This window comes from Vanacampus margaritifer, chromosome 5, assembly GCF_051991255.1.
Source record: "Vanacampus margaritifer isolate UIUO_Vmar chromosome 5, RoL_Vmar_1.0, whole genome shotgun sequence".
Taxonomy (NCBI): Eukaryota; Metazoa; Chordata; class Actinopteri; order Syngnathiformes; family Syngnathidae; genus Vanacampus; species Vanacampus margaritifer.
Window position 1 is genome coordinate 13,876,122 of NC_135436.1, and position 23,312 is coordinate 13,899,433.

The window sequence follows — 23,312 nt, forward strand, 5'->3', positions numbered from 1 at the left end:
CCACTAGCTGTCAATTACAAAATGACATCACAGTGGCTCAGGTAACGTAACGAATGACCAATCACAGCTCAGCTTGTGAGCATCACTCAGCAAACTCAGAAAACAAATCAACAGTGATTGTTGTCATCTCAGCCCTGAGCAATTGCGATGTCATTTCTAGTCGACAACAAGTAGCAAAATGGCCGAGATGAATAAAAACGGTTGGCTTTTTGTCTACTTAATTCATATTCCACAAACGCAATAAAAATTGGTATGCTGCGCTTAGAATAGTGGGGGCACATTGAACACATTATAAAAAATCATTTTTGACTCGACTTCTTCTTTAAGTACAAAGTAGAAATGCATTATTATTGTCAATTATATACAATACCTGTTTAAAGAATGTTGTCACATGACGCTGCTTCTTAAACCAAGCGCTCGCTCGCTGGTGTTAGCTTGACTTTTATGCCATTAAATCAATGTTCAATTTTCATGCGCTGGTTAACAAAAAAAATACATCAGAAGTGGTTACTCTGTAGTTACTTAGTACTTGGGTAATTTTTCATAATTAATAGTAATTAATAAAATAACTACTTATTTTTACTTGAGCCATATTCTACAGTTACAGTACTCTTACTGAGTACAATGTTTGGCAACTCTACCCACTTCTGATGTCATCATCCACAGAAATTAGAAGAGAAACAAAACAAAACAATTTTGACAAAATAAGGGGTAGAAAGTATAGATATCTATTTTCAAATGTAGAGTGTAAAAGTAAAGATGTCCCAAAAATAAAGTACAGAATCCTAAAAAAAAATAAAAAATAAAAAATACAAATAATTTGTAACAAAGTATTTGTACTTCATTACTTCCCACCATTGCGTTTACGTACAACATGAGAGTGAGAAAATATTACATAGCTCTCATTAAGATATAGTGCAATATTATGAGATTTATAGTGGCTATAAAGCATTTTCTTAATATAGACTGCATTGGATGCGGTGCAGGTTTGCGGACTACAGCGCAGCCATAAAGTGTGGCACCACCTGCAATAAATATATTTGGCCACTTGAGGGCAGCAAGGTATGAATACAAAACCAGTCTGATCATCAAATTGATAGGCTTCATGTGTTGGCAGATGGTGACTACATAACTCAGCCAAATGAATCTCAGCCAAAAAGCTTTGAGGAAATTATCCTGATATTTGGCAATAAACGCTCTACTGTGTTCACATTTGACTTTGGCTCTTGCTTGGTACTGGGGAGCGAGATGCTGCATGTCACTTAATTACATACACGCCATTTGTTTCACTGATCTCCCAGTATATTGACCAACTAAAAATGCCTGTTGATACCTTGATATCTTCTGGATTTGCTCATGCATTCCAAGCTAGTAGCAAAATTTGTCCAGTTTTATCAATACTTTCTTGATTTCATCAACATAAAAAAAAGCACAATTCTAAAATAAAAAATTCTGTGCTGATGATGCATTATTAAGAGTGCTGTGGCAAAAATAAATGACATGTACATGGCAGCACAACATAACGTTTATGTTTTGGTGGAGATTCCTACATTGACCCTGACCAGGATGTGAAACAGTGCATGATGTCAGTTGGTGCATGAAGTGCTTCTTGTACAGTTTTGTTTGGTACACACTTGTAAATGGGCATGGCGATATGCTCCATGAAGCTGATCTGGAGTTCGGGGATGTAGGCTTTTTCCCTGTCCATCATCTCGCTGGGCCTGTTCCCCATGGCTTTTTCCTACACACACAAGATTTATTGTGTTGACTCACACGGGTTGCAAACACTTGATAAATATGTCAAATGATTTGACAGTCCCTGGGCACATACCAGATCTCCTTGAGAGAAGAACTCTTTATAGATAAGTTCCTGTGAACAACACAGAGAGACACGTCACTGCTTATTCAGCATATTTTTGTTCCTTTTAGCAAGCAATTTCAAGGGTACAAAGTAATCATTTGATAATTAAGTAATTAATAATTAAGTACTACTTTTCGGTGTTTAGCTCTTGCTCTCTTGGTTTAAGTGGTATCATGATAATACAGTAAGGTACTGTAATACAAATAAAAGCCAATATTTGAGGTCTTTTTGGATTCAGGGTCAGGGATTTGGTGTAGAAAAGGGGACAGAATAAGATTAATAATAATCCTACATGCATTGCCATTCATACAATTCCCTTGACATGAAGGACTACGTGCTTGCAGTTCATAATCTCTATTGTGTCAAAAATAGGTTAATGTTGCTGTATAATCACTTGGCACTTGCAAATCTTAAAGAGGAAGTCAACCTTATACATTTCTTGACAATGTTAGATGTGACTTTACTAGTGTAAACATGAAATTTGTGGAACATGAGTTTATGCAGCAAAATCCAGCCATTTTATCCATCCCAGGGGGCGGCCATTTTGCCACTTGCTGACAACTGAGTTGCTCAGGGCTCAGGTAACAACCAATCACAACACACCTGTTTTCTGAAGCTGAGCTGTGATTGGTTGTTATACATGACAGCAAGTGGCAAAATGGTCGCCTTCTGATAGTGATAAAAAACTGCTGGATTTTGCTGCTTAACTCATATTCCACTAACGCAATATTAACCATAATACTGTATTTAGAATAGTGGGGCTGCTTAGAACATATTATTGTCAAGGTGTTTTTTGGGGTGGTTGACTTCCCCCGGTAATGTTCAAAACATTGAAGCAATGTGCTAGCAACACTTGCTGTCCACTCCTTTGTACTGCTGGTTAACTTTGAGGACTCTGCAGAGGCAGTTCAATGTCATAAAAAAATATATTAACAATTATGGTGGCAACAGATGTGCTTTACATCAATACAGTGCATTCGTTACAAATTAGCAAGGTGAAGAACTGACAGCAATCTTGCGAGTGGTTTTCCAGCCCTTGGTTTGGTCTGACAGGTCACATGATGTCATCAGCAGGCACAGCAACATGGAGCGGTGGGTACTGCTTTTCGGATCATAGCCATCTGAAGCCACGCACACGCACGCACAAAAAGTCACCATATTTCAAAACTAACATTCAAATGAGATGCAGTGTTTTTTTTTTGGGAAAATTGCTAACAGTTTATTCATCTCAATAATGCTTTAAAGGCTGTGCAATATCACATTATGCATATTATCTGGAAAATGCCAAGAAAGAATCGGTATGGCTCGATGTGAGTCCATGATTGACAGGCAGTCAGTCCAAGTTTTTAATATCCGCAATAGCTCAACAGCTCAATATAGACTCCATTTTGTAGACATTCAGCCTGGATGACTTTTAATTGATGGCATACACTCGTAACACACCACTGGTCAAGAGGTAATAGCCAATTATATTATGCAAAACTACAGGAAGTTACTGCCTCTTCAATTAGAAATTCATAGGAAAGGTCCTACTGTATTAGTTTGGGAAATAATATAAAAACATTTCATTTACATGTTAATGGAGTGTTTTTTGTAATCATTCAGACACAGACTTGCTAAAAAGGTTTACTTTGACAATGAATGAATAATTGATGATGTCACATCTCCCACCATTTGGTACCCACCATCAGCCATCTTCTGTAAGTCTTTGAATATGCGAAGGTGATGAGCCAGGTCAGTAGCCAGAATGATTTCCCTCATCAAATCTAGCATGCGCTGGTAGTCCTGAAGTCAGCAAAATATAACACACCAAGTTAATAAAAGTGAGAACAGATACATATAAATGGAATTGGTTTTAGATGTCACCTTTCTGGAGAACTTCTCAAAAATGTTGCAGCCTTGAGTGTTGAGAATGGCGATGGCCTGGGCAAAATGATGTCTCTGTCAGGGTGAAAAAATACAAATGAATAATTCCTGAAAGGTTCATTGTTGCTGAATCAGATGATTTAAAAAAATGAACAAACACAACCATGGTTGCAGAAGATGTTTTTGACCACTAGGTGTCACTATATTCATAATAACAAAAACACACAGCTGGGTTCAACTTCCAGTTTGTTGGAGATTTTTCCCCCCCATTACAAATAATGGAAATTGTTAAAATAATAAACCATACCAAATACTATACACACATTATTTAAATTTTTTTTTAATCATAATTGATTGACACACAAAACAAGGCACACTTGTTAATAGTAAACTTAAGAACAAGAAAACATACAAAAAACATTTTCATCAACAGTTTGAAAAGAGCAGAAGTTGCCTTGTCTCATCTCCTCCTGTACATTTAGGTTGTGAATTATTATTTGATTTCATTTTTTTCTCTAAACCTCTTAAATTGTTACCAACAACATGGCTCCATATAACATATTCCTGCTATTTGATGTGTCTCGCTGAGAGTTTACCTCCATCACAGATCCCTCTGAGCTGTAGAGAGCAGCCAGCACAGATTGCTGAAAATAGAGACAGTCAACAAATGAAACACAGCCTTTCATCGCATATGTTGCATTGATTTAAAAGCAACAAGAGCATTCTGCCCACCACCCCAAAAAAGGAAAGAAAACAAGTCTTTCATTGGAAACTATGAGCCTCTTTTAAGTTGAATCTCGAAATAGCAAGTGGCTGGGGGGAAAACACGCTTCCAATTGCAATGACATTTTGTGTCCCATGGAGGAGAGACACAATCCCACAGGATATCATTGACAAACCCTTCTTGTTTCTACTCCCACTCTTAGTCTAGAAGTGGAAATGCATTATGAAACTTCATTCTATGACTCACGCTCGGGAGGTCTACTCCTTCTTTTAACCCTGCATATGCGTCATCACATCGTTTGTTCTACCTGTTATACTCATATGTTCTCACCGAGGCCACTTGGAAAGAATTGTTGGTCCCGCGATGGTCCAGATCATGGCACAGGCAGGACACAAAGAGAGCTAGAATCTCTATATCCCTAAAAAATGAGAGCAAGGGAAATAGATGATTAACAACAGGCAACAAGTGGCATCACTGTGAAGGCTTATTCAGGGTCAGGGTTGGAGACTCACTCGAGGTAGTTGCGCAGCCCAAGATTTTTGCAGAGCAGGTAGCAGAAGTGGGAGACAGAGAATGCGTGCATCCAGTTGTGGTAGGGCGGGTCCCTGTAGCCTTTCTTGACCATTAGACAAAACCTATTCAAAGGAGTAAAAAAGAATATTCATCAAGAAAATCTCTTCTGATTAAAAACAGTATGTATATATATCTAAAATGTATAGATTTTTTCGATTAATACTTTCCCCTATAGTTGATTAAGAAAATGCAGTCAACTATCAATATGCAACACCGAGCCAAAATTTGGTGAATTTTTAAATCTGTGTCAGATATAATTATGCACAAAACCTGATAGAAAAATACATTATGGTTAGATAAAAAAAAAGAAACAAAATCACACACTGTAAAAAGTTGGGTCAAAAGTAACCTAATATTGGATCAAAAATGGACCGATCCACTTTATTGGTTAATTTGACCCAATGTTCTGGGTTGTTTTATACAAAATGACCCAATTTTGACCCAAAGTTAAATTAAGTTAACCCAAATAGAGGATCTGACCCAACCCGACCTTATGGGTTATTATATACAAAATGATCTTTTTTTTTGTGTGTGTGTGCAAAACAACCCAGAAAGTTGGTTCAAATTGACCCAAGCAGAGGATCTGAGGAAACTTTATGGGTTGTTTTATACAAAATGACCCAATTTTTGACCCAACTTTGACCCAACGTTGGGTCTAATTAACCCAAGTAGAGAATCTGACCCACCTTTATGGGTTGTTTTATACAAAATGACCCAAAGTCGGGTCTAATTAACCCAAATAGAGGATCTGACCTACCTTTATGGGCTGTTTTATACAAAATGACCCAATTTTGGACCCAAAGTTGGGTCTAATTAACCCAAGTAGAGGATCTGACCCACCTATATGGGTTGTTTTATACAAAATGACTCAGGTTTTGACTCAAAGTTGGGTCTAATTGACCCAAGTAGAGGATCGGTCCATTTTTGACCCATAATTGGTATATTCTGACCCTAGAGTGCAGATAAAAATCATTTGCATTGCTTGAAGTGCTGCATAAATCTAAGCAATTACTGCATCTGGAGTGCTGAGAATATCAGACCTGGCAAGAGTCTGACGGTCAATCTTGTAAATGTTGATGAAACCCATGTCTTCAAACATACTGAGGACACACTGCAGACACACACGAGAAAATCAATTGCTGTACAATCAATCATCCCTTCACTTTTGGCCAGAATCGCTCTGCTTACCAAAGGTGTGGTCTCATCAGGTAGCGAGCGCGGCGTGTAGGTGAACTCAGCAAAGCAAGGATGGATCTTCTTTACCGGCTCAATCCCGACTACCAGCAGTTTGCTCACCTCGTCCTCTGCAAGCTGTAGCATACACACACACACTGAATGATGTTACGTCAAAAGCCACAAGATTCAGACTAATTCTCCTGTGAGTGAGAGTGAGCGCCATGCAATTTAAGTGTACCTTCATGTGGTACTTCATCATTTCATTGGCCAGGTGAGATCTGAATTGAGCTTCATGGACCTTCTTGTAGAGCAACGACTAAGGGCACAGCAAACAGAAATTGCTTAAGGATACTTAAAAAAAAATTGTAGTAATTTCCCAAATATATCACAACAGCAATACAGTGAAAATTAATAAATTGTGAAAAAACATTCTTTTTGAGGGAACATTCAGCTGACCCTCTTTTCTTCCCCCATTCATGTAAAGCTTTGTTTAAAAAATAATTAAAATATTCGTCCATTTCTCCCTTCAAGTGCCAAACATAGAAGTCATAGAAAACAATACATTCTCACATTTATATGGCTGAATCCACCTTTGTAGCTCCATGGCCATTGTGTAAACCCAAATACCTAAAAACTGCTTACATTTCAGGGCAGTCCTCAGCATGGTAACTCTTGTTGATTGGGTGGAAAACTTAATTTATTTCAATAATGAAACTAAAACTGTAGAAATTTCACTTGGTGAACTGAACTACTGAAATAAAGGAACTTTTTCATGATAATCTAATTTAAGTGGCATGGTGGCCCATTGGTTAGCACATCTGAGTCAGAAGTCGGGGTGATGCTACAATAATTTTCTATAGGCTTAAAAAAAAACTCTGAAATTGTTGCTGGGGCAGCCTTCCCCTACTAATCCTTACTATCGCAAACACTGTCATCAACATAATCTTTGTCAACTACATCAGATTGTGTTTAATGGGCTTGCAGCAGCCCCACAAAGCCTCTGCACTACAACGTAAAAGCTGCTTGCTTCTATCACGAACGGGAATCTCCTCAAATTTCCCTGGAGACCTTGGTCCTCTCTCTACTCCGACTCGACTCAGCATTTTGCTCCCTCCGAGCTGATTCTGGTTTGTCAGACAATATCGACTTTCTCACGTGCACAAGTACTCATTTACAGCCATGATCAAGGTGAAGGTGTAAATACTGGAAAGTCATTTCCAACAACCTCATCAATCAAAGAGGATATGAGCAATTTCTCACAAGATGAATCCAAATTCCTAATAACAGTTAAATAAATAGATGGATGAATGAGAAGAGACTTACATGGGCAATACTGATTCCACAGTAGATTGAAAAGGCTGTGGCCAGATCCTCATCAAAGCGGTTGAACCACGGCCCGTTCATTTTATTCACCAACTCAGCAACCCCGATCACCTCTGGGGAATATTGAGGGGGGATTACAAATAGATGAAAGTCAGGTAATGAACATGCATGGCCATAGGTGAGCAGGATGGTTACTAATGAAGACGAATATAAGGAAGAACATGAGAGTGGCAGGAAGAGAGCGTTGCAAAATCATTGTATCTATCACAATGCATGGAAACGGTACAGACTTCACAATCTTGTTAAAAGCCTTTCCAGAAGCTTTGACTCTTACGGTTCCATATTGTCTTTTTAAAATTCCTGTAGGTGTTTTGCTTTATTCCAATTTTGCCCAGTAAATAAGTGCATGATGGGTATTATTTGGACCTAACCACCTGCACCCACAAAAACAGAAATCCCAACTCTGAAATTCTACATTTAAGACATTCCATCCAGGCCAGGGATGGGTAACAACACACTGAGTGGCCCCTTGATTTTTATTTATTTATTTACATTTAATATATTTTATTTTACTCGTGGTTCAGCACCCACAAATTAATTTGCTTGCGGATTATTTTTCAATATATTTTTTAGTTTTTTGGGGGGAGCAAACCCCTATTTTTTGTGTAAAATTAAATGTAATGTAAAAATGTATATATATTTTTAAATTTAATTACCATTGATGTAAACTATATGTAAACCATACGTAAATATGGAGAAAGGAGGGGATTTAATAAGTCTTGCGACTTCTTTCCCTTTTGAACATGGAAAATCGTTGTTAGGTGCGTTTTTTTAAATTTTGCTTTGTTTTGTAGTTATTTTTTATTTTATTTTGTTGTTGTAGTATCTTTATTATTGTTATTATTTTTGTTTTGTTTTTATTCTTTTTCATGTTCAAATTAACTCAAACTTAATTATGTGTGGCGTTCCACTGTATACTTTTACATTGTAATATCACAAGTCACCATTAGAAGGCAGACATATCTTAATTGTGCTTACACTGGGTCTTATAGTGCCATATATTACAACGTGAGTTGGCCTAACAATTATTTGTGGATTTGGAATTAAATGCAGACTGAGTTGATATTTGTAAAAAAAATAAAAAGAAAAAAAGAAATGCACAAAATGAGTTTTGGTTTTCTGTTCAGCAGTTTTGTATTGTCCTTGACTTTCATGCTGTCCTTTGCACCGTTGGGGTGGGGGGGAGTTGTCACAGTATGTGGTTATTCTTTGGCTGATCAAACCCTTAGTTGCTGAAGGCTGTATCTTTTATACATGCATTGAGAAATATATTCTGAAAATGAACTACATTAAGAGCACGTAGTTTCACATATCAGTCAAAATGGCCTTTTTGTCATACATCATACATGTGGTTAGGAAGTGCATGGTTCCTGTATCTGGCCCCTCCCAGTAGCACTGATGAAAAATTGTGCCTCCCTCCATCATTTAACTTGCCCATCCCTGATCCTGGCTTTACCAGGACTTTGGACTAACATGAGGCAGTATGGAAAAGATTGCAACCTTTCAAAGTGCTAGCATAGCTATCCTGTAAGTGCGACGGTGAAGGAGAATTCCAAGTCACATGTCAGAGAAAACATTACCGTTGGTCTCATCTTTGATGGGAAAGCAGAGGATGTTGCGAGTCCTGAAACCGGTACTGTCGTCCACACCGCGGTAAAAAAGAGGATGGGAGTAGGCGTCCTTAATGTTCAGGATTTGACCTGTGGTCGCCACATGACCTGCGATACCCTGATCTGCTGGGATACGGAATTCCTTCTGCACACACGCACGTGAAACCCTGTGTTACATTTCTTTCACAGTTCTCAGCCATTTCCATTCTGCATCTAGCAACAAGGTTCAATGTGTCTGGTGAAAAAAAAGTGTTGAAGCCTGGTAATTGAACAAGGGTGTGTAGACTTTTTATGTCTATTCCAGGAGTGCCCAACCAGTCGATCACGGACTGCTCCCAAGTCGACCACCAGGGGTATTGGGACTGGGTTTCTATGTGTGACAATTTATTGTCATATACTGTATATATATATATATATATATTGAAAGAGGAATAAAATAGTTGTCCTCTTTGCGTGTTCCAAAACTTGAAGACAGATTTAATGTAAGAAAAAACACCTTTGCAAAAATGATTTTAATCTAACAGAGATCTCTGGACATCATGACATGCTCCAAACATCACGTAACAGGTGGAATTTCAGAGTGCCGAATGTGTCTCTTCCGCGTGTAAAATGGCTTCTTATAGTTAAAACCGACCGCCTCTCTTTCATTTGTACACAAAACATACTCTCTGGGTACTTTTCCATGAGCGATGGCGAAAACAGAGTCAGGGGTGCGTGTTCGAAACAGATTCTGTTCTCAAGGACCAAATGTGTTTTCCCACAGAGAAGGAACTTCTAGACCAAATAATATGTCCCAGCTTAAGGTCAAATTATACTGAGTTCAACACTACTTGCTTTACACGTCTATAAAACCTTTCAACATGGTTAATATAAAGAATTAAGATGTTAATAATGTATAACAATGGTTAATATATGAAAATAAAGAATTTAAATGTTAATAATATCTAACAATATATACATAAAGTATTTTTTTATTAAAGAAAGAAGTGGATCCCATTTTTACGTTAGTATAACCTCACTTCCTGTCCATTCAAATACAGTGCTGAGCTATGTCGACGGGCAGGAATTTTAGCTCACTGGAAGCATTCTGCGCTCCCAAACCGGAGACGTGCTCACCCTGTTGGTTCAATTCCTGAGTTTGGTGAATACACTCCAGATACAGACACCTGCTGCCAAAAATGGATGACTGTGCATCTCCCCAACCCCCGGTGATTGAAAAAAATGGTTGGGCACTCCTAAATACATTTAATGAAGTCAAATCCAGTTAAATGCAGAAGTCACACTTAATTCATAGAAACATGTTTCAATGATTTAGGTCAACACATAGAAACCCCCCCAAAGTGTATATAGTAACTGTGAGTTTGAAAACGGTAACAGATTGAGACATACTGTACCTCTTCGTCACTAACCACACCACCATCAAACACTTTGGCCACCAACTCGTGGCTATGGCGATCCAGCAGGAACACCGAACATCTGAAAGACACACAGAGAGCTCCAGAGAAGGGCAACCGGCACAGGCAAAGCCGGCAAAATGACATGTATTTCGTTTCATCTCAGGTCATTTTGAACCCTCATTAAACGAGGCAAGATAGCATTTTGCAAAAGAGAGATGAAGACATTCACACTGTTCCCCCACACAGTGACTTACATCTCGGCACCGCTGAGGTTCCGGGCCTCCACTATAATTTCCTGTAAGAGCACTGACACATCATCTGAAAGTATAAAAGAAAGGCAGGATGAGAGGAAATAAAAATAAAACGGGAGGGAAATTACGGCAATTACAGGGCTAGATATTATAAAGACAGATAGAACCACGAGTAACGGTGATTCTTTTATACAAGCTGATAAGCTCTATTGTTAATAGTGCTCTATGCAAATAGGTGCCATTTGTTTCACAGACAGATGGATCGAATGCAATGTAGCGGCAATCATGACGGCTCAGCAAAGACCAATTGTACTGATGCTCGAAATGTCTGAAGCCTTCACTTTTAAAACCCTTGTAATTTTATGGCCCCCGGTGTAATCACCTTTGGCGTCGTTAATATTTTCCTCCATTACATGCACCATGTGTTCCATTAAGCCATAACTTATACACCGGACATTAACTTGAAAAGTTCTGCAATGTCCTCTGTCACCACAGACAAGATAGGAAAGGAAAGAAAGGCAGCGCAACATCATACCCAAGTGCGTGAAGAGGTTCTTGGCCACTTGCAAGAGTGCCTATTTGGAGAAAAAGCACACATAAAAAGCTCTTTAGATGGAATGCTCATGTATATTAATGCATGCAAACGAGACATGGGCGCATTACCTGGCACTCTACTTTCAGTTTCTGTTCCTTCTGGAAGGCCAAAGTTGAGGTGAGGACCGTTGAAGTGTAGCAGAAACAGTGCTGGATGGCGTACTCATCTGCCTCGGTGTGTCTGTGCGGGAACGCGGGAACTGTCATTACATGCACATTTACTACAGCCAGTATAAAGGATGAACGGAGATTAAAAAAAAAAAATGCAATAGAAGTCAACAGTATGATTATTTCTTGTGATTCTAAATGTATGTGGTATTATTAACAGATTGATGGAGAAAATACTTACTAATGTACACTGAGTATTAAGAAGTAAGTATGCTTCCATATCCAATCATGTATTAAACAGACAAATGAAGATGTGCTAACAGATTTTTGACCTCTGATATTCATTGCCTGCAGTTATCTCTTGTTGTCTAGAGAGGGCAGTGGCACATTATCGGGCAAATATACGTTTTTAAAGACTTAGCTCCTTTCTTGCCCTTAACTGAGCCTCGTGGGAAACCTGCGAAGGAGGCAGGAATCATATCCAGCCTGAAACAGGCCTCTGAACAAGTGAAATGAAGTTCACTCCCATAACAGACACAAGCCCTCTGTGACGGACGTGCTTGAGTCTCTCTCTCTCTCTCTCTCTCTCTCTCTCTCATTCTCTCTCTTTGTATTAAAAAAAAAAGAGTGTATTATTGCCTTGTTTTCCCCTGCCACTAGAGAAAATACACTTGAAGTACATGGAAAGGTTTGAAGGCCATCAGGACTCTGCTTCCAAAGACCAGAAGAAGTCGCAAATGCACACCAGGTACACGTCCCACAAAGAAAATGGCACACAAAGACCACATGATGAACACGTACACAGCATACGTGCATGCTGCAGCACTCCCGGAGATTTTCTAAGGCTTGTGAATCTTTCTTTGTAATTCGTTCAAAAGAAAAACTCCCAACCAAGGTTGGTCTGCAACACCAATTACACTCTAAAAGCTTGCAGAGCTGCTACAATATGACATTTAGACCTGGCAAGCTCCTTGGATCCTGTATATTGATTATAAAGACGCCATTTCAAATACCATCTTCATCGCACTCTGCACTTGTGGCTAAAACAAGATTCAAGTGTGTATGTGGACTTTGTACACTTTGTCACCATGACACCAAAAACGGAGTTGACAAGAATATGACAGGACTACCAAAATGTATTTATTGATTTATCTTTATTTCTCCATTTCCCTGCAACCTTCAACACAATAAGCGCTATAGAACATGGAAGGATGTTGAAGGTGCGAAAAAAAGATTCATCCTATTGTGTGTGCAGTTACTGACACAATCCTGCAGCTCTTATTACAGTAATGAGGTGCCAAGAAATTAAGTGACATGATCTTCTCCAATTTAGTGCAGGTTGCAGAACAAGTGCGAGTATAAAATACGAGCGCTGTACACAAGTGTGTGTACATGTGCTCTTAGCGAATTTTTGCAGTTAGAAAAACAGATACAGAAGTGGAGATACCGATATAGATGGCAGATCTGGCACATACGGAGAGGTCAGATTCCTGCCAATTACACGCACGCACACACAAAGTGAGCCCACATATCACCCAGCTTGATACTGTCCATTCGTGTGGGCTGTGCAGTGCGTCCTGCTGGTTAGGGGGATTAATAGAAGCAGCAGTGAAAATGTCAATCGAAAGAATGGTTGGTCTGCTTGCCATCCCAGTAAGGTGGAAAATTCAGAAAAAGGTCTTTTAACGAGAATATTGTTGACTATATGGCAATTTACAGGAATTAAGGGGAATTAATTAGGAAGTGAACTTTTTTTTTTGGGGGGGGGGGGGGGGGGGGTAATAATATGTTCTATGCAGCCCCCCACTGACCCATTGTTCACAATACAGTATTTTGGTCAATATTGTGTTTGTAGGACATTCATAAGCAGTAAAATCCAGCTGTTTTGTCCATCTCAGTGGGCAGCCATTTTGCCACTCGACATCAATGTTGCTCAGGTCTCAGGTAACAACCAATCACAGCTCAGCTTCAGAAAACAGCTGAGCTGTGATTGGTCGCTGCCTGAGCTCTGAGCAACTGTGATGTCATTTTCAGTCGACAGCAAGTGGCAAAATGGCCGCCTCCTGAAATGGATAAAAACGGCTGGATTTTGCTTCATAACTCATATTCCACAAATGTATTATTAATCAGAATGCCATGTTTAGACTAATGAGGACACATATCAAATATTATTGCCAAGAAATCTTTAAGGTTGACTTCCCCTTTAAAAAGTAAAAGATTTCCAGTTACAAATAGGAATTTATAAATCTGTCTCTGCCATATATTCCTAACCTCTCTATTCCTTTTTTTATAGCACTTTTCCTCATTAACTCATTCACTGCCATTGACGGCTATAGGCGTCAAAAATTCATTTGAACTATTTCTATTAGTTTTTGTTAACAAGAGTATTAAAACTTAGAATTTGTTTTATTTTATTGTGCATTTACAACAGATATAAAATTTGTGATTAATCGAGAGTTAACTATTGAAGTCATGCAGTTAATTACCATCAAAAATTTAAATCGCCTGACACGATTTAAAAAAAAGAAAAAAGAAAAGATTATTAAAAATTAGGAATGACAGGCGATTCAATTTTTTAATCGTAATTAATCGCATGACTTCACTAGTTAACTCACTAGTTAACTCAAATTTTATATCTGTTCCAAATGAACAATAAAAAAAAATCTAGGTTTTCATGCTCTTGTTAACAAAAGTGGAAAAAAATGTTAAACTAATAGAAATAGTTCAAATGAATTTTTGATGTCTATAGCCATCAATGGCAGTGAAGGAGTTAAGGTGGCGGGTGAGCTGAATTACAAGTAGAGTAATAATCTTGAGCCAGTCTTGAGCCAATCTTGAATGAGTCAAACATACCTCTGCCCCCCCTGCTTGTTGAAGGCGCATGCCAGAGCCACCACTTGGCCCGTAGCCCTGCTCGCAACTGGGACACACAGCATGGAGGAGATCTCACAGCCCAACATACTGGACAGCTGCCTGCGCTCCTCCTGACAGGCGACAGGGCCATTTCATCAGTGTAAACACTGAAAGAACACGGAAACCGATAGACAGTTGCAAAGAGATTATTTCCCTTACAGCGCTGATGTCTTGAAGAGTAATTGATTTCTTCTTTTCGACAACCTGACCAAAACGTCCAAACATCAGCTGTACACAGGAGGGAACATTGTGAAAGGTTAGCTATTCAGATCAATAATTAAGCATTAAATCAGAAGAAATGTGTTGTCAGAATTACACTACGAGATTTGACACCACTAATGATCTGTCCTCACCGGGAAACTGATCTCCTCCTCCAGAACTTTGTCTCCAACTACCTAAAGGTCACACAAATAGGAGGTCACGAGATTTCATCGGATTTTAATAGTAATGAATAATTATTATAAACTAATTATGAACCGCATATTTACTTTTCTGAACGTACCTGGCAGAAGAGCTGGTGGTTGTCCTCAGACACTAACAGCAGACAACAACATTGCGACTGTGTCTGCTGCTGCAGCTATGTAGACACAGAAACAAGAAATATTGATATGGACTCTCGCGGCAATGTGTTTGGTCGACGCATAAAACGTAAAATGCATATCAGATTCGATTTGTCTGCTTTACTGATTTTCCTCTTACTACTGTATAATGGTCATTTGATTAGCTGTACTGTAGAAGGTGTTGAACACAATTGAACTCTTATTGAACTACTTACAGGAGATTCTGCCGTTATAAAGCATCATGCTGGAAGCGAGGTGTTCATTCACAATATCTAGTATGATCCAATAAGGTAGTGTCAGTAAAAAAATAAAATAAAATTAAAAAATAGAGCTCTTGTACTGGAGTAGTTACCGGGTTGTCATAATTAGTAGCATTACAAAGACCGCGTACCTAATGAGGTTGCAAACCGTATTTTGGGTGCACATACTGTATGCGCGCACATCCACCCACACGCTCCGGTTTCATAATAGTGGTTCTTCTTCACACTCCTATAATCCACAGAGCTGGCTGCAGGACAAGATTAAATGCCAGCCACAGCCAACACACTCATCCCCCATTAACACACAAAGTGTACAAACGTGCAAGCACACTAAATACATTGCTGTACCCCATATAATGAAGCCCTTAACCCCATGTTCCCAAATACTTTAATCCAATGAGAAGGTCCATTCACCCAATAGATCATTCTTTGGAAGGAATAATATTTTGCAAATTTTTCTTCATATCGCTGCCGTCGGGTCGAAACCTCGTAAATCACAATTTGGCAATAAAAAATAAATAAAAAAATCTATATTGTTGGTCAGTGTGGGTGTCATTTTTACAAATTATTTGACCAATCGAAAGTGTTGAAAATGGCTTCTTCTCTTTGATGATGCAATGTTAACTCATACACTCCCAGCCATTTTCACTGAAGTAATCCTCTTCGCTCCTAGCTATTTTCTGATTTTACAATACCCACAGAATATTGTGTTCTGCTGCTATAAAAATGGATTAGAGTCTCTTCTTTCATTAGGAAAAAAAGTATTTGTGTATCTTTCCATTTTGCAGCAATTAGCATTAGAATATAGCTAAATTTCATCATTATTCATATTCATGCCAAAAAGATTATACGCTTATACGCTGCTGCCACCTGCTGGACGTTTTTTGTAATAACCACCATTGCTTTAAACCACCTCTTCATGCCAGAAGCTGCATCAAAGCCTTCTGTATGCTCTTTCATAAAAAAAAAAAAATATATCATTTTTAAGAGTGAAGGACAAAGTATTAAAAAACGGTTAATGGTTGAAAAAACATCTTTTGGGATCTCCTGAAAAATGACAATTTTGGAGGTAGGCCTATAAGATTTTTGCTTCATGCCAGCGATATGCTTCTTGGTCATCTCTTACACAATATTTAATACACAAATAACCAGGTGAACCAAATGTGTTCACATTCTTCTACTTTCACACCACTACACACCTCTCTTCTACTTTAGAAGACTTTGTGGTAATACTATGTGATTTTCTCCACACACTCACTCCACACAAGTCCATGTTTATATAGCTCATTTAAATCACTATAAAATCTTGTGACACTCATTTTTTTAGCTAAAAAAAAGAAGGGATGGGGCGTGGGGTGGGTTGTATTATACCTGGGACTTAATATGAAATTATAATTTTTTTACATTATTTAGACATTTACCAGCTAGTACATATGGGTTGTAAAAAGAAAAAGAAAAAAAAGGACAACGTACAGTAATTTCTGGACTACAAGGCGCACCTAACTATAGGCCGCGTAAGCTAAATTTGGGGAATACTCGAGTTTGTTACATATATAAGCTGCACCCGATTGTAAAGCCACAGGTGTTTTAATGTTACCGCACCGGGGTCCCGCTACTTTATGTTCCATAATGAGGACGCAAATTGTCTCACTCTGGTTCTGTCTCTCCTACTGTATTTGGGCTCACTTGGTTTGTTTTGCTCTGCCTGACGTTCTTGCGCTTCCTTTATAGTGCACCGCCTTGTGATCTGAAGGATAAGCCGCACCTTTGTATTAGCCACAGGGTCGAATCTAAGTGAAAAAAGTAACAGCTTGTAATCCAGAAATTACTGTAATTTATATGTGGCACACACGGTATTTTTTTAAAAAAAACTTTATTTTGAACATATAAAAAATATATTTATAATAATAATAATAATAATAATAATAATAATAATAATAATAATAATAATAATAATAATGAAGAAGAAACAAACAAAAGTTTAAGATATAATAAAAGCAAATAGACACTTTGACATTCTGAAAGGGGGTAGGAAGAAGTACAGATTTATCTAGTCTTACCCCTTAACATAAGATCCTACATCTTTTATATTAACATATCAGTATTCGTAATAAAGCAAAAAACAAAATAGGAATCTGTACTTAAATCAACGATACAATACTTAGAATATATACTGAACAGTTCACGGATAAATAAGATTCTACTATATGAACATTATAGGATATTGTATGTAAGTATTATGACAAATTTCATATCATCCATCCATCCATTTTCTTAACCGCTTATTCCTCATGTTACAGCAAAATCATGTTTCTTTCCAAACAACATATGTGGTTTAAAAAGCAATATCATATCTGTCCTTTTATCTAGCCATGCCATCAGATAAGGCTTTTCTAATTAAAAGTACAACAATGAAAATCAGCTACAAACAGAGTTAATGAATCATTCTTAATTTATATTATCCACTCTGGTAATAAAGGATACCATTAAATCGGGTTGCTATATTACACACAAGTACAGCCAGACAAAAACGGCTTTTTAAGGGTGATTTATTTTGTATTATATACAATTTGTAATGATAACACCTCCGATAACATCGGAAGTGTCATCATTACAAATTGTGATGCAGATAGGAAGCAGACACTTTCCTTTCAAGTTCGGCAGGTATAATGTTGTATGCATGTGGGAGTGTATGACTGATGTCAAGCACTTACATAATTGATGACTTTGAGCTGGAGAGACGCTGCATCAAGGTCATAAAGCTCACCTAAGAGACAGGGCAGAGAGGGTGAGTGATGACTGTAAAACAGAGAGGAGCAAGGGCAAAAAAAAAAGAAGAATGTCCGAGGCGGGAATGCAGAACATGTGCGCAATCGGACAGAAAGCAATCCCCGGAGAGATGCTTTGTGACAGAGAGGTCAGGGAGCGGTGAACACCAACCAGCAAAACAGATACTGGAATAATGAAGACAAGACAATTGAAGACTGCAAGGAAGGATGAAGTGAAGGTTGGACAGAGAGGCGGCAAGACAAACTAAGAGGCTGGGAAAGAGACCCCGAGGCAACTCTCATTTGTTGTCAATTAGAGACGAGTAAATAAAGCTGATGTATGCTTGTGTGTCCAGGAGCTGCATTATCAAGTGCCATTATGCATGAGGTTATAAACATTGTCTTAGCAAAGCATTCCATTTTCACCCTAGCTGCCACACATTCCCAATGCCAATGAGTCGATCTAAATTCATAGATGTCTTAATCAGCACGTCGCACTCCATTAGCATGGCTCACCTCGCTCTATGTGTGTGTGTGTGTGTGTTGACGTACCACAAAGTTGGAGGATGTTGCGGTCTAACTCGCTGTAGTCCTGGTCCGAGACGTTGAGGTACAGCAGTGCATTGTGGGACTGAATGGGCGAGGGGCTGAGTGGGGGCCTCTGGTAGGACGCCTGAACAAGCTGGACGCGGACGCATGCCACCGAGGCCTGCCATGTCATGCGTACGAACGAAAACACATCCATGAGCGCGCACGCTTATGACACCAATATCAAAAGGTCAGTCAAGGATCGATGCGAGCAATATTAACTTTCTGATGAGATGGGGAAAATGCTTTATGGGTTTATGAAGTATGTGCAAGGTTAAGGCTTGTTTATATGCAGAATGTGCGTCCGGGAAAAATAAGGTCAAAACAAGAGCGTACATGTTTTTCCAGCGTGCTAAGATGCGCTTCATCTTGATCAGAGAGAGGACTGCAGCCCACCTGCCACACACATACACATTACACACACATATAAGGAAAGAACACCATCCTATCAGTCTTCATACTGTGGATTTGCGGAAGCGAGGACTGACCAGTAAGACGGCAATGGCCTTGGTCCGCTCCTGGTTCAAGATAGGAATAACAACAGCTGAAAGAAAAAAGGAAGAAATGTTAAAAGGAAGCAAGCAAAGAAGGCAGGAGCGACAGAAGATAGCTTAAGGCATTCATTTAAATTCACTCCTTCAAGCAACCTTTCATTTCCCCTGCATGTCCTTCCTCACTCTTAATCTATTTTGTTTTTATCCAATTTGTTTTTCCTGTTGGTGTTCCTAATAGAAAAGCGTGCATAGAACATAGAATATGAATTCAACAAGGACACACGATGAACGCCCTTGCACAACACGGGTTATTAGCATTATTGTAGAAAGGGCATCAGCATCAGCATATTATTAAAAGAAAAATATTGTTTTATGAAAGTGTAGCTTTCTGGGCATGTGACTGGCAGGAAAATAAACTAAATTGTGTCCATCCAACCATCTATTTTCTGTTTTTCACTTATCCTCATGTTATTTACTTATTTATTAAAGGGAAAGTCAGCTCAAAAAGCTTCTTGACAATAATATGTACTATTGGCCCCCACTAGTGTAAACACAGTGTTCTGAGTAATGTTGCGCTGGTGAAATATGAATAAAGCAGCAAAATCAACCCATTTTTCTCCATCTCAGGGGGCGGTCATTTTGACACATGCTGTCGACTTACAATGACATCAGAATTGCTCAGGGCTCAGGTAATGACCAATTACGGCTCAGCTTTGCGAATGTCTCATGACTGAACTCAGAAAACAGGTGAGCCGTGATTGGTCGTTACCTGAGCCCTGAGCAATTCTGATGTCATTTTCAGTCAACAGCAAGTGGCAAAATGGCCGCCCCTGGGTGAATTTTGCTGCTTAACTCATATTCCACAAATGATACTAATCACAATGCCATATTTAGACTAGTGAAGGCGTGTAGAACAGTATTGTAAAGATCATTTTTGGATTAACTTCTCCATTAACTCATTCACTCCCAGCCATTTTTGCTGAAGCAACTCCCTTTGCTCCCGGCTCTTTTACTGGATTTTGACAGATTTTGCAAGGCCCACAGAATATTGTGTCCTATTGCTATATAAAAAAAAACATGGAACCTACCAAAAGAAAGATTAGAGACCCTTTTTTCATCAGGAAAAAAGCATAGTAGTAACTGTTTCCGTTTTGCAGCAATTAGCATTAGAAGTTTCATCATTCACAAATCTGTTTAGAACTGTGGGGACATTGATCTCTTATACTCTACTGCTACCTGCTGGCCGCTTTTTGTAATAACCACCATTGCTTTAAGCAACCTCTTCAGTTCAGAAGCTGCATCAAAGCTGTCTATATGCTTTTGCGTAAAAAACAACATAAAAAGCATATAAATACGTTTTTGGGAGTGAAAGACAAAATATTAAAAAACTTATTTATGGGTTTGAATGAGTTAATAACCCTTTAAATTAAACACTAATCTTTCTTATGCAGATTTTTATAAAAGTCCATCCCTGGAGATGTATTATGTTATGAAGAGTGCTTGCCTAAATTTATGAGACTACCACTACTTTCTTTCAATTCCAGTGAGCCATTTTACCATTTTGACAGGAAAGAGTCATTTGAAATTGAATTCACCATTCAGAAATTAATCACAAACATTCCTGTTCATTTAGAAAAACTGGAATAAATCTTGTATGGGTGGTGGTCTAATAAAAGTGCTGTATATACATACCTCTTTGGTGTGGCTTTAGTGGGGCCGCAAGACAGGTTTTGTGTTTTTCTGGCAGTTCGGATAAAGGAAAGCCTGCACACTGACATCGCTTTAACTGATCAACAACACTCCTGTTGAGAGAAGAGAACACGTTTGATTTAAGTTTGACAAATGCTGTTAACCCACTGGACTGGATAGTGTGAAAAACAGAGCCAAAGATCGACAAATGACACTAAGAGCAAACTGAAAGAATGTGCCTGCATGGGAGGAAGAGTCAGACACAAAGCTCTGAAGACGCATTGTGAAATGAGGTAATTGATGGAATTATGAGTGTCCATCGTATATAAATAAACATGTACTCTTTTCAAGAAGTATTGGACCCATGCAGTCAATTCCTTTATTTTTGCTACAAACTGAAACAATTTGGGTTTGGCTATTGCTATTTCTAGGTATTTAAGTCTACATCCATCAAACAATCTTGAGGATTTGTAACAGCAGTTTCTTGCTCATAAATGGTCCAATAAAAAGGCTATTGTAAAGATATTTTGGTGCAAAGTGCTACATAGCGCAGCTTCAAATGCTATCTATTGTTTTGTGCTTCAATTGCTTCCACATGAATATGGAAATGAGCAATAAAAGAATGCAATTTCACCCATGCACACAGGTAAATTCATCATCTATGTGCTTCATTTAATAATGTCCTGAACACTCCAGCGGTAACTCACATACAACACAGAACAGCCATTTAATGCTGAACGTGCCTTGAATTCTGCTCCCAGTGATGCAGTCAAATGTGTATGGTGCATTGACTTCTAAATGGCTATTTATTTCAGCTCACTAAGGAATGGTGTGTGTCAGTCCAAATGTATTATTGTCGCAGCTCACAATGGTGGCAAAGGGGACTGACCTTTATGTGTTGCCCCTTTTCAATACAGATTTACTGTAGAATCGCTGAGTAAATTCACACAGGTGAGGGCAAAAAGCAAATACAGTGCTTCACAGGAAGGAACTCCACTATAATTTATTTGGCATACAGTACAACGTTTACCACACAGCGCAAACACGGAGGTGTCATACTTACAGTATTTATAAGGATGCCATTTGTGATAAAGCTATTGAGTGCAAATGCACCTAATGCTGTGGCATGTGAGTGTATGTGGGCGTGAGGACTTCATCATGTCATCATTAACCACATCGGGGTGGCTCTAATGACATTTAATCCATCCTAAATGTACATTGTGAGCTTCATTAGGCATAACTACACAGCCATCAGTGAAACGCACATCAGAGTGCGTTAATGTGCATCAACACCTGACTCACTACTCGCTACCAATCTGAACTGTTATGTAGCTTGAGCATGTTCTGTGCAAATTGTTGTTATTGAGCTTGAAACAGATGGCTTAGTGAAATAATTCCTCCGCTTCAGAAACAATCCTGCTCCTTGCGAGTTGTTATTCTCAATAGTTAATATTTATCTAAAGTACGTCATGTTTTTTTGAGCTATTGTGCTGAGCGGTTGTTTTTGAATGGTATATAGGCACGTTTATTAAACCCACAGATATATATATACTGCGATTGGCTGGCAACCAGTTAAGGGTGTACCCCGCCTACTGCCCAAAGCCAGCTGGGATAGGCTCCAGCGCCCCCCGCGACCCTTGTGAGGACAAGCGGTTGAGAAAATGGATGGATGGATGGATATATTTATATATAATAGGGTTTGCGTGTCCCAATGAGCCTAGGAGCTATGTTGTCTGGGGCTTCATGCCCCTGGTAGGTTCACCCATGGCAAACAGGTCCTAGGTCAGGGACCAGACAAAGCATGCCTCAAAAGACCCCTATGATGAATGTTAATTTTGGGTTGCGGTTTCCCTTGCCCGGATGTGGGTCACCGGGGCCCCCTTCTGGATCCAGGCCTGGAGGCGGGGCTCAAAGGCCTATTTCCATGGGGCCCGACCGAGCACAGATCGAAAAGGCAACGTGGGTCCCCCTTCCCATGGACTCACCACCTGTGGGAGGTGCTGAGTTGGGTGACAGCCAGAGGCGGGGGCCTTGGCGGTCCGACCCCCGGATACTGAAGCTGGCTCTGGAGACGTGGAATGTCACCTCTCTGGCTGGTGTGCAGTTCTGGCTGGTGGAAGTTCTGACTAGATATAGTCGGACTCGCCTCCACACACAGGTTGGGTTTTGGTACCAATCCTCTCGAGAGGGTCTGGACTCTCTTCCACTCTGGAGTTGCTCACGGTAAGAGGCGCAGAGCAGGTGTGGGCTAGCGCATGTATTGGACACTCGGGTGAAGAGAGGGGCGGAGCTGTCAACTGATCACCACCTGGTAGTGTGGTTCCGATGATGGGATAAGATGCTGGTCCGACCTGGCAGTGGGGTCTGCTGGGAACGTCTGGCAGAATCCCCTATCAGAAAGAGTTTCAATACCGACCTACGGCAGGCGGGGGACCATGTTCCACGCCTCCATTGTCGAGGCGACTGATCGGAGCTGTGGCCGTAAGGTGGTTGGTGC

At 39.4% G+C, this 23,312-nt stretch overlaps 1 protein-coding gene across 2 annotated transcripts in view; it reads right to left on the reverse strand.

The window, feature by feature from the left end:
* pde2a (phosphodiesterase 2A) overlaps window positions 1-23,312 on the reverse strand; it is a 163,758-nt gene that overhangs the window by 3,402 nt on the left and 137,044 nt on the right. For both annotated transcript variants that reach the window (XM_077566296.1, XM_077566297.1), the window contains exons 5-30: window positions 20,819-20,928; window positions 19,121-19,176; window positions 18,969-19,028; window positions 18,597-18,753; window positions 17,991-18,043; window positions 14,959-15,033; window positions 14,810-14,851; window positions 14,616-14,684; window positions 14,397-14,527; window positions 11,505-11,616; window positions 11,377-11,416; window positions 10,845-10,908; window positions 10,588-10,669; window positions 9,164-9,338; window positions 7,524-7,636; window positions 6,439-6,516; window positions 6,213-6,335; window positions 6,065-6,135; window positions 4,964-5,086; window positions 4,782-4,869; window positions 4,324-4,371; window positions 3,728-3,802; window positions 3,547-3,646; window positions 2,870-2,982; window positions 1,832-1,870; window positions 1,635-1,741 (exon numbers count right to left, since the gene is read on the reverse strand). In XM_077566296.1, the coding sequence (XP_077422422.1) occupies window positions 1,635-1,741; window positions 1,832-1,870; window positions 2,870-2,982; window positions 3,547-3,646; window positions 3,728-3,802; window positions 4,324-4,371; window positions 4,782-4,869; window positions 4,964-5,086; window positions 6,065-6,135; window positions 6,213-6,335; window positions 6,439-6,516; window positions 7,524-7,636; window positions 9,164-9,338; window positions 10,588-10,669; window positions 10,845-10,908; window positions 11,377-11,416; window positions 11,505-11,616; window positions 14,397-14,527; window positions 14,616-14,684; window positions 14,810-14,851; window positions 14,959-15,033; window positions 17,991-18,043; window positions 18,597-18,753; window positions 18,969-19,028; window positions 19,121-19,176; window positions 20,819-20,928 (2,304 nt within the window). The remainder of the gene's footprint in view (window positions 1-1,634; window positions 1,742-1,831; window positions 1,871-2,869; window positions 2,983-3,546; window positions 3,647-3,727; window positions 3,803-4,323; window positions 4,372-4,781; window positions 4,870-4,963; window positions 5,087-6,064; window positions 6,136-6,212; window positions 6,336-6,438; window positions 6,517-7,523; window positions 7,637-9,163; window positions 9,339-10,587; window positions 10,670-10,844; window positions 10,909-11,376; window positions 11,417-11,504; window positions 11,617-14,396; window positions 14,528-14,615; window positions 14,685-14,809; window positions 14,852-14,958; window positions 15,034-17,990; window positions 18,044-18,596; window positions 18,754-18,968; window positions 19,029-19,120; window positions 19,177-20,818; window positions 20,929-23,312) is intronic.